The 11,973-nt window shown below is 35.7% G+C and overlaps 1 protein-coding gene across 1 annotated transcript in view; it reads right to left on the bottom strand.

The window, feature by feature from the left end:
- CAMKMT (calmodulin-lysine N-methyltransferase) overlaps nt 1-11,973 on the bottom strand; it is a 216,209-nt gene that overhangs the window by 9,115 nt on the left and 195,121 nt on the right. Inside the window, exons 9-10 of the mRNA XM_064648385.1 lie at nt 8,042-8,105; nt 1,919-2,050 (exon numbers count right to left, since the gene is read on the bottom strand). Of these exons, the coding sequence (XP_064504455.1) occupies nt 1,919-2,050; nt 8,042-8,105 (196 nt within the window). The remainder of the gene's footprint in view (nt 1-1,918; nt 2,051-8,041; nt 8,106-11,973) is intronic.

Genomic DNA, 11,973 nt, shown 5'->3' with positions numbered 1-11,973 from the left:
ACTAGCAAGAGATCAGTGTTGGGCTATCAGTGCATACACCATCACATTAGAAAACAGAATTTCATACATAAAAAAAGCCATTGAAAATATAAAGTATTTTGGACCTTTATCTTCCTCACTATTGAAAATTTTTTTCAATAAACCAAAGTGCCTCTGTTCAAAAAAAATTAAAATGAACAAAAAGTTATTCTTGACTGCATCAGGTGTCACGAGTTAGCACACATGTTAAACTGAACAGTAATCTCTCTTTGGGATATTTTTTTTCTCAAGCCAAAAGGAGACAGATGAAGGGAAAACAAGGAACAACGTTGTCACAGCTGTGATTACAGTGGAGAAAAAACATTCCCAAACTGGATTTAAACTAATGAAACTGGGCATTACCCTCTTCAAGTTTGTGTCCGTCTTACATTTCACAGCTTGTACCTAAAAATACTGCAGTAAAATGATTGGCATTTCCAGAACTACTTAATTTAAAGCTACTTCAGATAGGTCTTTTCTATGGTCACCATTATAAGGACTGTAGTGGACTCATAAGCAGAGGAAGATAGAATACATTTGTTTTCTAAGTAAAATAATCTACTCTATCATTTTAGACCCATCTCTTGGACCAAGATAACAACTATTACTCTTGCATTTCACTGCCGCAGAGCTGATTTGGATGCAGTGGATAATGAAAGAGAACTACCACCATGAAACAACATAATCAAAATCATGCCCTCTTTCAGGTGGAGGCAAATAAAACATCCATCATATTGGGCCTCACATTTATATCATTTTATGTGATTTAAAGTCAAGGTGGTAGATGAACAATGACTGAAATTTTGGGGGGTTTTGTGTGACCAGATTCAAACCTACCTGAACAATGAAATCAAGTGATTTTATGTGCACATAGCTTTAGTGGGAGTCTTTATTAAATATAAAATTAATATAAACATTAAAATTATACAAAACACTAAATATTAAGATAAACATAAAAATGGTAATATAAACATTAAAATATATATTTACAACATTGCATGCATATTTTTTTAGCATAATCTGATTTCTATCATATGGTGTTAAATTAAAAAAAATGCATGTCACTTCAATTTTGAACATGTCTATACTTTCCAAGAGTGATTCTCAGAAAATTGCAAGAGGTAAGGTCTAAGGTCACATGGACCTCCAACAGTGGATTTCTTTAAGGTATGAAAGAGAGATCTCAGAATTGCAAGTAATAAATATGATTTTGATAAGCACTTCTACACAGGAAAATAAGAAATTCCTAAAAAGTTTCCTGTGAAGCACCTTCCTCTTCATGTCCTGTATTACTCCATACTTATAAATAATAAAAAAGGAGACTGATAACAGTAGCTTTATGTAAGCAAGCTTAGAAATCACGCTCAGATAAGTGCTTTTGACCTAAATCTTGTAGCGCCTCGATCTGACATATAACCCCACAACTGTGAAATTCTGTATGAGATTTAGCAGTTTGAAGCTGCCAACTGACCCAGCCATAAAGCAGCCAGAGATAAGGATTTACGGTACGATATGATACAATTAGACATTCACCTCCTATTTATTTCAGTCCATTTCAGTATTTAACCTATTTAAAAGTTGCAAGCTTTTTATTAAAATGTAAATGCTAGTGTGCTGTATACTTATAGGTAGCTAACAACAACAAGAAAAGACTCTCATAAATTAGATTCCTATGAATGAAAAGGGTAAACAGGAGGTGCTTCTGCAAAACTCTTCTAGACATGCAGAGATAAAGGATGGCTCTTCCACACAAAATAATCAGATACAAAAATAGCTGTTCAGAAACAGCACACCTAAGGAGTACTTTAATCAAACATTTAGGTTACCTGCCAAAAGGACCATGATCTCTTCAAAATGCAATGCGGATTAAAGTGTTATCTAACACGAGCAGAAAACTAACCTTGGAGTGGAAGTTCGAAATGTGTTCATCATAATTTTCATGTCTTTGGATAGAGAAACCAGCTTTTTCAGCTAGATTGCAAAACTGGTTTAAAGTATTCCCTCGGCGTGGAGCAAATACCATTGCTTTTCCCTGGAACATTAAAAAGAGAACTTATACATTTTTAAAACTGGAAGGGAACCAGATATAACATACACCTGACTAAGCTTTTAATATGCTTAAGCTGGAAAAGTCAATTGTTCTCTTGGTAAAATACTAAAATATGGTAACAAGTAATTGTTCAAAATATGCAAGATTTCTGTGATTAAACAAATGCAATCTAGAAAGTAATAAATAAATATTTCCTTTAGAAAACTCCCAGCTGCCTCTTTTCATATAATAATGATGTCTGTGGATTACCAAAATAGAACAGAAAAAGCATACAAAACATACACTCAATGAAAAATCCATTTGTTAGCTCATGACGACACAAAGACTGTAAATAATGATTTTCTTTTTTCTCTCTCACACATAGAAGACTACCTCCCATTCACTGTCAGTGGAATTACAACAGTATAAAATAAGGCAAATGGGAGGCCAATCAGACCTTAATTTTTCAAAGATATTTTAAACTACCTGAGCAGTGCAACTAAATTTGACCTTAAAGTGGCAAATTGCATTTAAAGCAGGAATTAATGTTCTTGAATACTAATTCAGGTTCTTGCAAGATGATCAGGCCATTTATGATGCCCAGGCAACATATTATGGTCCATTACCTAATTTTTTGTTCATCCCTCTGTATTTAAGAAAACAAAAATGACTGTACCTCGAACCCATGTATATTTTAGACACCCTGTGCAAAAGTACTTGCCCAAAACCTAACCTACTTGATAGAGCAACTCTCAAAATCTTATTTGCAAAAATAATTAATTCTAATTGGCTGAATTCTGTGTTCTGTCACATGGAAAGAAAAGTGGTTAAAGAGCTGGAAACAAAGGTTAATATCAGCCAACAGCATATCACACTGAGGGGAGCCACAAAGTTTACTGTGAGTTCCTGTATTTAACTTTTATGTTAATGAGAGCTAAGACTAATTTGTGAGGTGCTGTAATCAACTGAAAAGACAAAAAATGTTTTTAGGGAACTAAAAAAGTTATAGAAGGATTAGATGCTGTAGAAGTATATTTAGCTTGAGAAAACATAATCTGTATACCACAGGAAAAGGGTGATCAGTACAGAGAATTTCAATAGGAATTCAGGACAGTTACAACGCTGACACAGATACTTAGAGAGAAGAATAGGAAACAAATCTGTGTCTCACACATGCATATGTACACCAAAATAATGCACAGTGAAACAGCAATAAAAACACTACATCAATACATACCGTACCAATGTGTACTTAAAAGATTCCAACCATTAATACCACAGCACTATATTTATTCTCACAACATCTCTCTGTGAGATAGGGAAGTACTGTTATCCTCATCTTTTTCACGGGAAATTTAAGCACAAAGGAGATTTATGGCAATATCTAAAGCAACTCAACTTCTGTTCATTTATGTAGCTGTAACTTTAACTCTGTGGCTAAATATGAGGTGCAAAGGGGTGTAACTCTTGTTGAAGGCACTGGAATTGCTTATGTAAATGCTAGGTCTGAATACAGGCTCAGTTCAGGATGAAAAACATTAAACACAGGAAATTCACATTCGGTTCCCTCATATCCCTGGCACGCTTTAATGTCATCAAACAGAAGTGGGCAGCAAAGGGAGCCTTCAGCTGAGAAACCTCCTCCTCCTGCTGCCATCTCACGCTCCCAGAATGTTGTTCTGCAGAGACTCTTCCTGGCATAAGAAGGATGAGACTTCTCTGAGTCCCTCATCCCTATGATCACTGTAATGATCACATGTCCTTCACCCGGGGCTTACTGACTACATGATTCATGGGGACCTCAGATATGACTAAACCTCATGAAAGGAGGCTGCACACTCTACATTGGTCACTGATCCAGCAGTTCTGATGAGGAAGCAGTGCTCAGACAGCAGCAGACCTTCACATTTGGAGTCAACAGTCCATGTGGTCATTCCTTCTCATGTTCTCTGTAGACTATTTCCAATTAAATTTGAAAGAGAAATACAGTAAAATAGAATGTACAAAATATCCATATGAAATATCTCTTAAACCCAGAGAGAAAATCTAGAAATAACTTCAAAAAAGGGGAATGGGCTTTTATGGAAATCACTACACAGTTACTTTTGGCCAGCTCCTTAGTTAGTGTAAAAACTCATTCATCTGTTGACTTCAGTGTGCATCTAAAATACTTGAGGCTCTTGCCCTCACTGATAAAAAACAGGAAATCATGATTAAAGTTTAATACCACAATAATCTCAAAACTGGTGTTCAATTCTGGTCTATAATAATCTGGGTCGAAAAACGTTTTTGTCAACTGCCTGATCTCTGTGATTCTGCTACCTGTTGTAGGGCTTCATTCACATTTCCAATTATAAAAGAAATGTGAATTTCATGTGTGTTTTTCATTTCTTGGTTACTGTACAATAAAAAAAGTAGACCACTGTCCTGGTTCTATTCTTCATTGACTATCCCAAGTTTTATTCTAATTCAAAAGTATCTCCTGGGATAATGTTTAAAGGATGAGGTTTAAAGTTCAAAATGGCCTTTCCTCAGCTGGGAAAATATTTCCATTAAATTTGGGAACAAAATTCAGAGCAAAATGTCAGTTATAATAGTTTGAAGGGTCAGTAAAATGCTACAATAAGACAATGGGACAAGCGTTCATATTTTGGATGTGACTATGACCAAGTTTACTCATCATCATCATTAAATGCAGTCTGACTTGCTGATACTAATCACAGGTCAACAGCATCCCATTGACTTCACTGGGATTTTGAATGGATAGGCCTCAGAAGAATCAGAGCCTTGACAAAAAACTGTTCTTAATCAGGGAAATATGCAAAAAAAAAAAAAGGTTATTCTGAGATTGAAATTTAAAATATATTTTAATGATATAAAAAATAAAACTAAATGTTGGCATATCAATTCAGGTAGCTTTAGAGAAATAAAATACAGCCATTCAAGGTAAATTTGTTTGATGTAGAATTTCCATGCCTAATTCTTTGAATTGGTTTACAGGTGACATCTGCCTCTGTGACAAATTCAGATAGAAATTTCAGCCCTCAGTAACTCTGTGAACTGCTTATTTCTGCCTCTGTGAATTTTTGGTCCTGTCTTCCTATGCCAATACAACTGTCCATGGGGTCAATATTATGAATCAGATGACTGAAATAACCAGTCCTGTGCCAAGGCAACCAAAAAGTTACCCAAAACACATCAGAAGGATGTGCCATAAGGATTCTAATAGCCACAAATAACATCCTTAATGAAAAAGGAAATACCACAGATGAATTTTAAACTAGCAGTAAGAATAGATTATGTGTTCTGAATTTCTTCAAGAAATTTTTGCAAGGACACCTGTAATTTTCTGTTTACTCCACTTTTTCCTATGGTATTGTTGGTTATTATTTTCCCTAGACTCTTCTAAACCAAAAAGGAAATGCAACTTCTAAATTTGAGACAAAATAATTAATGTAGAAGAGTGAACTTAATCGAAGAAGTTTATGCCTTAGCTTGGGCATAAACTAATGCCCATAAGCTATTCTTAATTACTGCAACTGGTAAATGAGTTCACTATTAATTTATTTTTCCTTTAAAAGCCCAAGTATAGTGTCATTTAGTAAAGTGTCTTCTGGTGTTATCCTTATATTTATACAGGTTAACAAGAACAGTAGAATTGATAACTATTTTGTACTTGTGACTGTATTTTCTTTTGGGATCTCAAATGAGTATACGCTTTTATTTGGGTCTTTCAAACCACGAAAGCATATGCTTGAAGGCATCTCTGTTGAACATGTAATTTCTGGACAAAAGAGCTCATTTAAGGTGCCTGTACTCCCAACTTCTACCCCACAGTTTGCTGTCCTCTTAGTTATGAATTACAGTAATTTACAAGGCCGTGCCATAAATGGATATCCATCCATATAGCCATTCATAAAGTGGATTAGGCAACTGAGTTTAGTTAAAAATACAGTTTGGATAGTGGTCCAAAACTCTGCAACAGAAATTCCTGCAAGGAGCAAGAATTTCTTAAGCTAGCTTTGCTGATAAGAAATAGGAACCATGGCCTAAAATGCACAGCAAATAAATGCTATGCTATTAATACAGGCTATGCTATTAATCGCAACGTGCTGAAGCAAGCAAGACTAGGAAGACAGGCAACAAAAAGCCATCTCCCTTTACTCCACCTATATTCATACAGACTGTAGCTCATATGCCCTGAAAAACAAAGGCTTGTAATGAATTTGAATAAACTGACTGGAGTTAAAAAGAAAAAGTCAGGCCAGTTTTAGTTTAAATTCAGGTTAACAATTCCTAAATTATCTAGATGGCAACACTTCTTAAAATTCAGGCCACCTTGCCTTTGAAATCAAATTCTCTGGTTGGCTAATCAGCCCAGCTAAAGGATGTGTGTCTGTGTATGCATATACAGACATATGTGTATATGTGGTTTTGGCACTACAGAGCACCAGACCATGTTTAACTATAAGCAGGAGAGAAAGCAACTAACAGCTCTTCTTCCACTCCAGCCAGAGTCTCCAACCAGGTCACAGTTACCAGTGCATCTCTTCTACACTTTTCTTGCCACTCAGGCTTTTCTTCCCCGGTGTTCTTCCATGGAGCCAGTACAGTGGCCTATGGGAATACCTGAAGAACCAGTTTCTGACATGGATCTGCTCTGAAAAAAAAATCTTTTTGTATTTTTTTTAACTGGGATCAACTTTGTGTTCCAGATCACCTGTGGTTCCAAAAATTATTGCACTCGGACAAACATTGGTACATCATAAAATTCAGAATGCGTCACTCTGGGCAGGAGCTGCTTAACCTTTCCTTATTGCCACTGACAGAAATATCTGGGTAACCTTTTCCTCAGGGTGGCTACTGTCTCCTGTCTTCCTGGCAGCTTTGCCCCACAGCTCATTAAAATAATTCAGTCTTAAGTAACTTGCCTTAGGTCACTCAGGAAAGTCTATGATAGAACCAAGAATAGAAACCTGATCACTCTAAGCAAAGAATGGGATTACTAACATTACTAAAATGACTCAGTTTCTTAAGCCTTTGCATGTTTGGGTCTTCTGTTTCTTTTACAGAGAAAATCTCTTGTACAAAAAGTACAATACAAATTTTAAATAAAATTTGGAGAATGCATTGCTAGCAGGAAATACTTTTGTTTTGAAATGGAAAGTTTACTTTATTGGAAGATTTGGATGTTAACCATGAGGGAGAAAATTCCTGTCTCAAACTCCTACTTAGACCAATTACTTCATGTTTTCTCCTTTTCTCGTTTTGCTGTCTTCCATTTTTTTTGAGATTTGAGATTATAGATATAATATATATATTTTATATATGCATATACCAGATTTTTTTTTGCCTGTAGGCCTCTCTGATTTAAACAAACTAACAGATTTAGATCAATAAAATATTTCCTGAGTGACACTCGTAGAACATATAATCATTTTATGAAGAGCACAATTTCGCTATTTTCTAAGGTATAAAACATGTAAACACAGATCTTACTCAATGGAAAAATATTTTAAGCCACAGTATATGTATAAGGGTTTTTTTCATTTAAATAAACATAAATGAAAAGAAAAAATATTCTTTCAGAATAAATAAATACACAATGACAAAGGTTACAATTGAAGGGATTAAAAATGACAGAAGCCAACATAAAAACTTTCAATACTGTATTTTACTTTAATATGAAGACATTATTATCAAAGGAAAATACTTGAGAAACGCTTTGATAAAAATAATCTGACGCTATCTTTGAAGCGGTTTCATTTATTTTACTACCCACTGTGTTCCTTATCAGAAGGCCAAGTATAAGAAGTTTCCTAGTTTATGATTAGGAAAGAATCTGATAGATTAGAAGACTCAATTGAAGTTGGACATAATAAGTATTAAAGTATTACATGACATTAATCCTGCCATTCCATTACTCTCTCAATCATTGTGCACAGACTAATTATTCTGAAGCCAGTGTTCAGGAGAAAATAGAAACATACTTACACTGGGTTGGAGTAATCTCTTTATTGCATCAACAAGGCTAGCTCTGTACCGGTCCAGAAACAGGCTGACATTGAGAAGAGAACAGAATCCAGATTAAAATGGGTTTTCAATTCTAATGATACTAATGCAGATAAGTACAAGGCTAATTACATATGTTTACACAATGCTGTAAAAGAGAAACTGTGGTTTATATTTCTATCCAGTGCAGGCTCTTTTAACATTAGAAATACATAACATGAAATACAATCTAAACCAAGGTTAAATTAACAGCATGAAACTGCTCTTTATATAGCTGAAATTCACTGATCATACATGCTAGCTATTAAAATAGTACTGTATCAGAAATGAGGATCAATATAAAAAGTTAGCATTTTACATGGTTTTTTATACAAGGGGACTGGAAGTTTTTAAAAGTGTTTTCTATTGTATTTCAGGTGTTACTATTAAGGGTATTTTTTTTCCCTTTTACCTTCAGAGTTTTGGCATTAATTCTTACTTATTATGCATATTTGTTATATTTATATATCTATCTCTATCTATCCCCATAAAGATTTACAGGATCTTACCCTCTCTCTCTCTCAAACACTGTTCAAATACAATGGCCCAGATTGTACAGAGTTGTCATCTCTCAAGAGTGCAATCCTTCATCTCCAGAGTGGGTCCCGCAAGGATAGCAGCAGAGTCAATTTTCCCATGCAATGTTGCCAACACGCTCAGCCCTATTTTGGCGTGATTACCTCATGATTTGAGGGGATAATTCATTCTTCATGCCCCTCAGTACCTTAATGTATATACTAATAGTGGCAACCAGGGTGCCAATCACTCTTGACTAGATATTTGTGGACATGTAGTTACTGTGGATGAGTGCATTTACAATGGTTAGTGAACAACCATCAGATAGCAACTGATGCCTTTCAGTCCTTACTACTGTGGGCTGCATTTATATTGGTGATTCAGATAAGAAACTCTATCAAGCAGGCCACAGATAATGTGATTTTTTTTTCTTCTTTTTTTCTTCCCCCACATTTTCTCTGTAATAAAACTGCTTCCCAGCTTGTATCAAGTTCAAGTTTAACACTACATGGCATTTTGTCCATTCTCTAAGGTTTTTTCCCTATACTCCCCTTCCCTTTATTCTCAAACTTCTTTTCTGAAAAGATGTAGGTAATTTTTTTTCCCAGGTTAGAAATTCTAAAAGAACATGAAGAATATATGGAAACTCTGAAGAGAAAGAAAGTAATCTGCCAACAACAGCCCTCTCATCAAGAACAGAAGATGTGTGGATATTTAGACACTCCACAGCTACCAAGGAGAATATAATATTACATATCATAGAGTCGAGTAGCTGTGTAAGAGCTGTGAATTTTTGCTACTGGGGAATAAACAAACAAACAAGTGTATAAGAAAACTTTACGTGACCAAATTTCATCCGTAAAAACTGGCAGAACCCCATATTGTTGAGAAAATATGGTAGAATGGGTATCCACACACATCTTAAAGAACATTTAATAGAGAAGTATGACCTTCTGAATTTCTTCTCAAGAATATGAAGTACTAGCTATCAGCTTCTCTGATAGCCTGGCTCACAAGAACATTTAAACTTGTGCAATTGGCATGATGGCTACCCCTCAGCCTTGATTCATCTTACTGGAAGAAGCTTATTGAAAAAATGTGAGTTAAATTTAATTCATTGAAAGAGTAGCTCTTATATCTGATGTCTCTTGGGTGTTTTAATGACATTCACCTCAGGTTGATCCCTATACAGATAGATGTCCTAAGACACTACTTCACTGGGAACTTAACTACCCGCAGAAGAAGTGGAATACATGATTACTCTCCCAAAAGAATAGCTAAAAGTAATTAATTTTCTTCCACATCATCACAAGTACTCACACATTTAAGACTTCCTGGGATCCTGTGTAAACAGAAGTACATTCCAAATGAAAAGTGCATTTATGCTATTTTTATTATTGAAAGCAGTGTAGTGGAAACACAATCTTGGGGCAGCTTACCAGTGTTAAAATCTCTTTTTCATGGACCTGAATACCATTCTCTCTTCTTACAATGAGATAGGGGCACAACTGCTGATACCAGTCTTGTTCCTTCACAATGAGAACTACAGGCCTTTGTCCACCAAAACTGTGAACTGAGTGTGTGAGAACTCTAAAGGGTTACATGACCTGCTAGATTAGACAACTTCAATAATACTTTTTCTGTCCAACCCCAGCTGACATTTTGGTGGTATGGGAGGTAGACTCTTAGCCCTCTTACCTTAGGAAACCTAGATAACCTGAGACAGTTGCCCCAAGTTGTCCCTGCCCTCCTAAAGGCCTGTCCCTGGGACACGACCTACTTAATCGAACACAGTTTGACATTGTGATTTCCAAACTGTTGCTCTGTGAGCCATGCACTCTGACCAGAAGGAGCAGAGAAGACTGGAAGCAGTGTTAATGCAATGCAGTGACTCCAGGAAACATCTCTATCCTCAACCTGAATCAGGGGATGCTTTGAATGAGGAAAATCCTGAAGAAGTTATTAGATAATCTATGCTGCAGACAGGAACAGCACAGGGGATTTAGTCACGCAATTTCTCTTACCAGTAGAATTTGTATGACTAATTATTACCACAGCCTACTGAAAATGTACCCAAAAGCATCCTTCGAAGCTCACAGCACACATGTTCCTGTGTAAACTGCTCTAAGTGACCCTGCCTTGGCAGGGGTGTTGGACTAGATGATCTCCAGAGGTCCCTTCCAACCCTAACAATTCTGTGATTCTGTGAACCACTCAGTAAAATGAGATAATGTATTGTTCCAAACCATTCACACTCAGTTCTCACACCTCAGTTCAAATTTGGCTTAGCTTGCCATTACTTTAGTGGTAATATCTCATGTTTATGTAGTGAGGACACTGTGAAAGCAGTAACTCAGGACAGGAATAGCAAGGTTTTCTTGGGTCAGCAAGGAAGTTTTGAATCACAGCAGTAGAGAGGTGAGAACACAGTTGATGATTTGGTCTTTGTTTAGGCAATGCTCTTAACCTGTGAAATCTTGATGAACAGGCAGGCAACCTTGTCACCTCTCTTCTCTCTTAATTTTTTTTTTTTTTTTTTACATTTTAAATTACCATCAAAAAAAAAAAAGAAAGTTTATACCAAAACTGTACAGAAGTAACAGTAAGCCACAAGGAAACAAATAAAAAACCCAAGTAGATTCTCAGTTTGCTTCACGGTGATATTTGTTTTATGCTGAACTTATTTTTCTTTTTGCATGCTTTGCAATTGTTAAAAGACCTGGGTTTACAGGTATACTTCAGACACTATTAAATGTGTACTGTTTAATGTGCAGAGTCGTTTATCCTTTTGTTCGCCTTCAACTACATGGGTGATACAAACTGAAAAAAACCCTTACTTCCATGTGGTCAGGTTCCAATGCACTTGAAAGTGTGTGCAAGAAATCAGGCCTAAAAGGAATAATAAGTTTAAATGGAAGAAGGACAGAGGCCTTACTGCATTGTGGCAATAAACTAACAGAGACAAAATAAGGTATTGTAAGGTATTTAAAGAATACTTTCAGTTCAGTTCTACATTCCTGGCGAAGACATAACTCCCCATGACTTCAGCAAAAATCTCAGCAGTGAAAGTAATGTGGGATAGCTCCCCCTGGCCTCTGTCGTGTGAACACTTATGCATGTGCCAAACTTTAAGAATAGAATCATTGTAAGTAAATAATAAATATTATGCATTTCCAACAATATGGGGGTATAAACCTTATACCACCTCTACATTAAATTATTTGTGAAAACTTGTTTTACAATAAAGTAAAAGATAAAGATTTTTTTGTTGTCTCAGTCCTACTGGCTTTGACTCTCTCTTCGGATTAAAAATCTCAGAAATTTTTTTCTCAATAAAGGAAAGTACATACGCTATTTTA

This window comes from Pseudopipra pipra, chromosome 3, assembly GCF_036250125.1.
Source record: "Pseudopipra pipra isolate bDixPip1 chromosome 3, bDixPip1.hap1, whole genome shotgun sequence".
Taxonomy (NCBI): Eukaryota; Metazoa; Chordata; class Aves; order Passeriformes; family Pipridae; genus Pseudopipra; species Pseudopipra pipra.
Note: the sequence above shows the minus strand (reverse complement) of the source record. Positions and strands in the feature narration are given on the sequence as shown.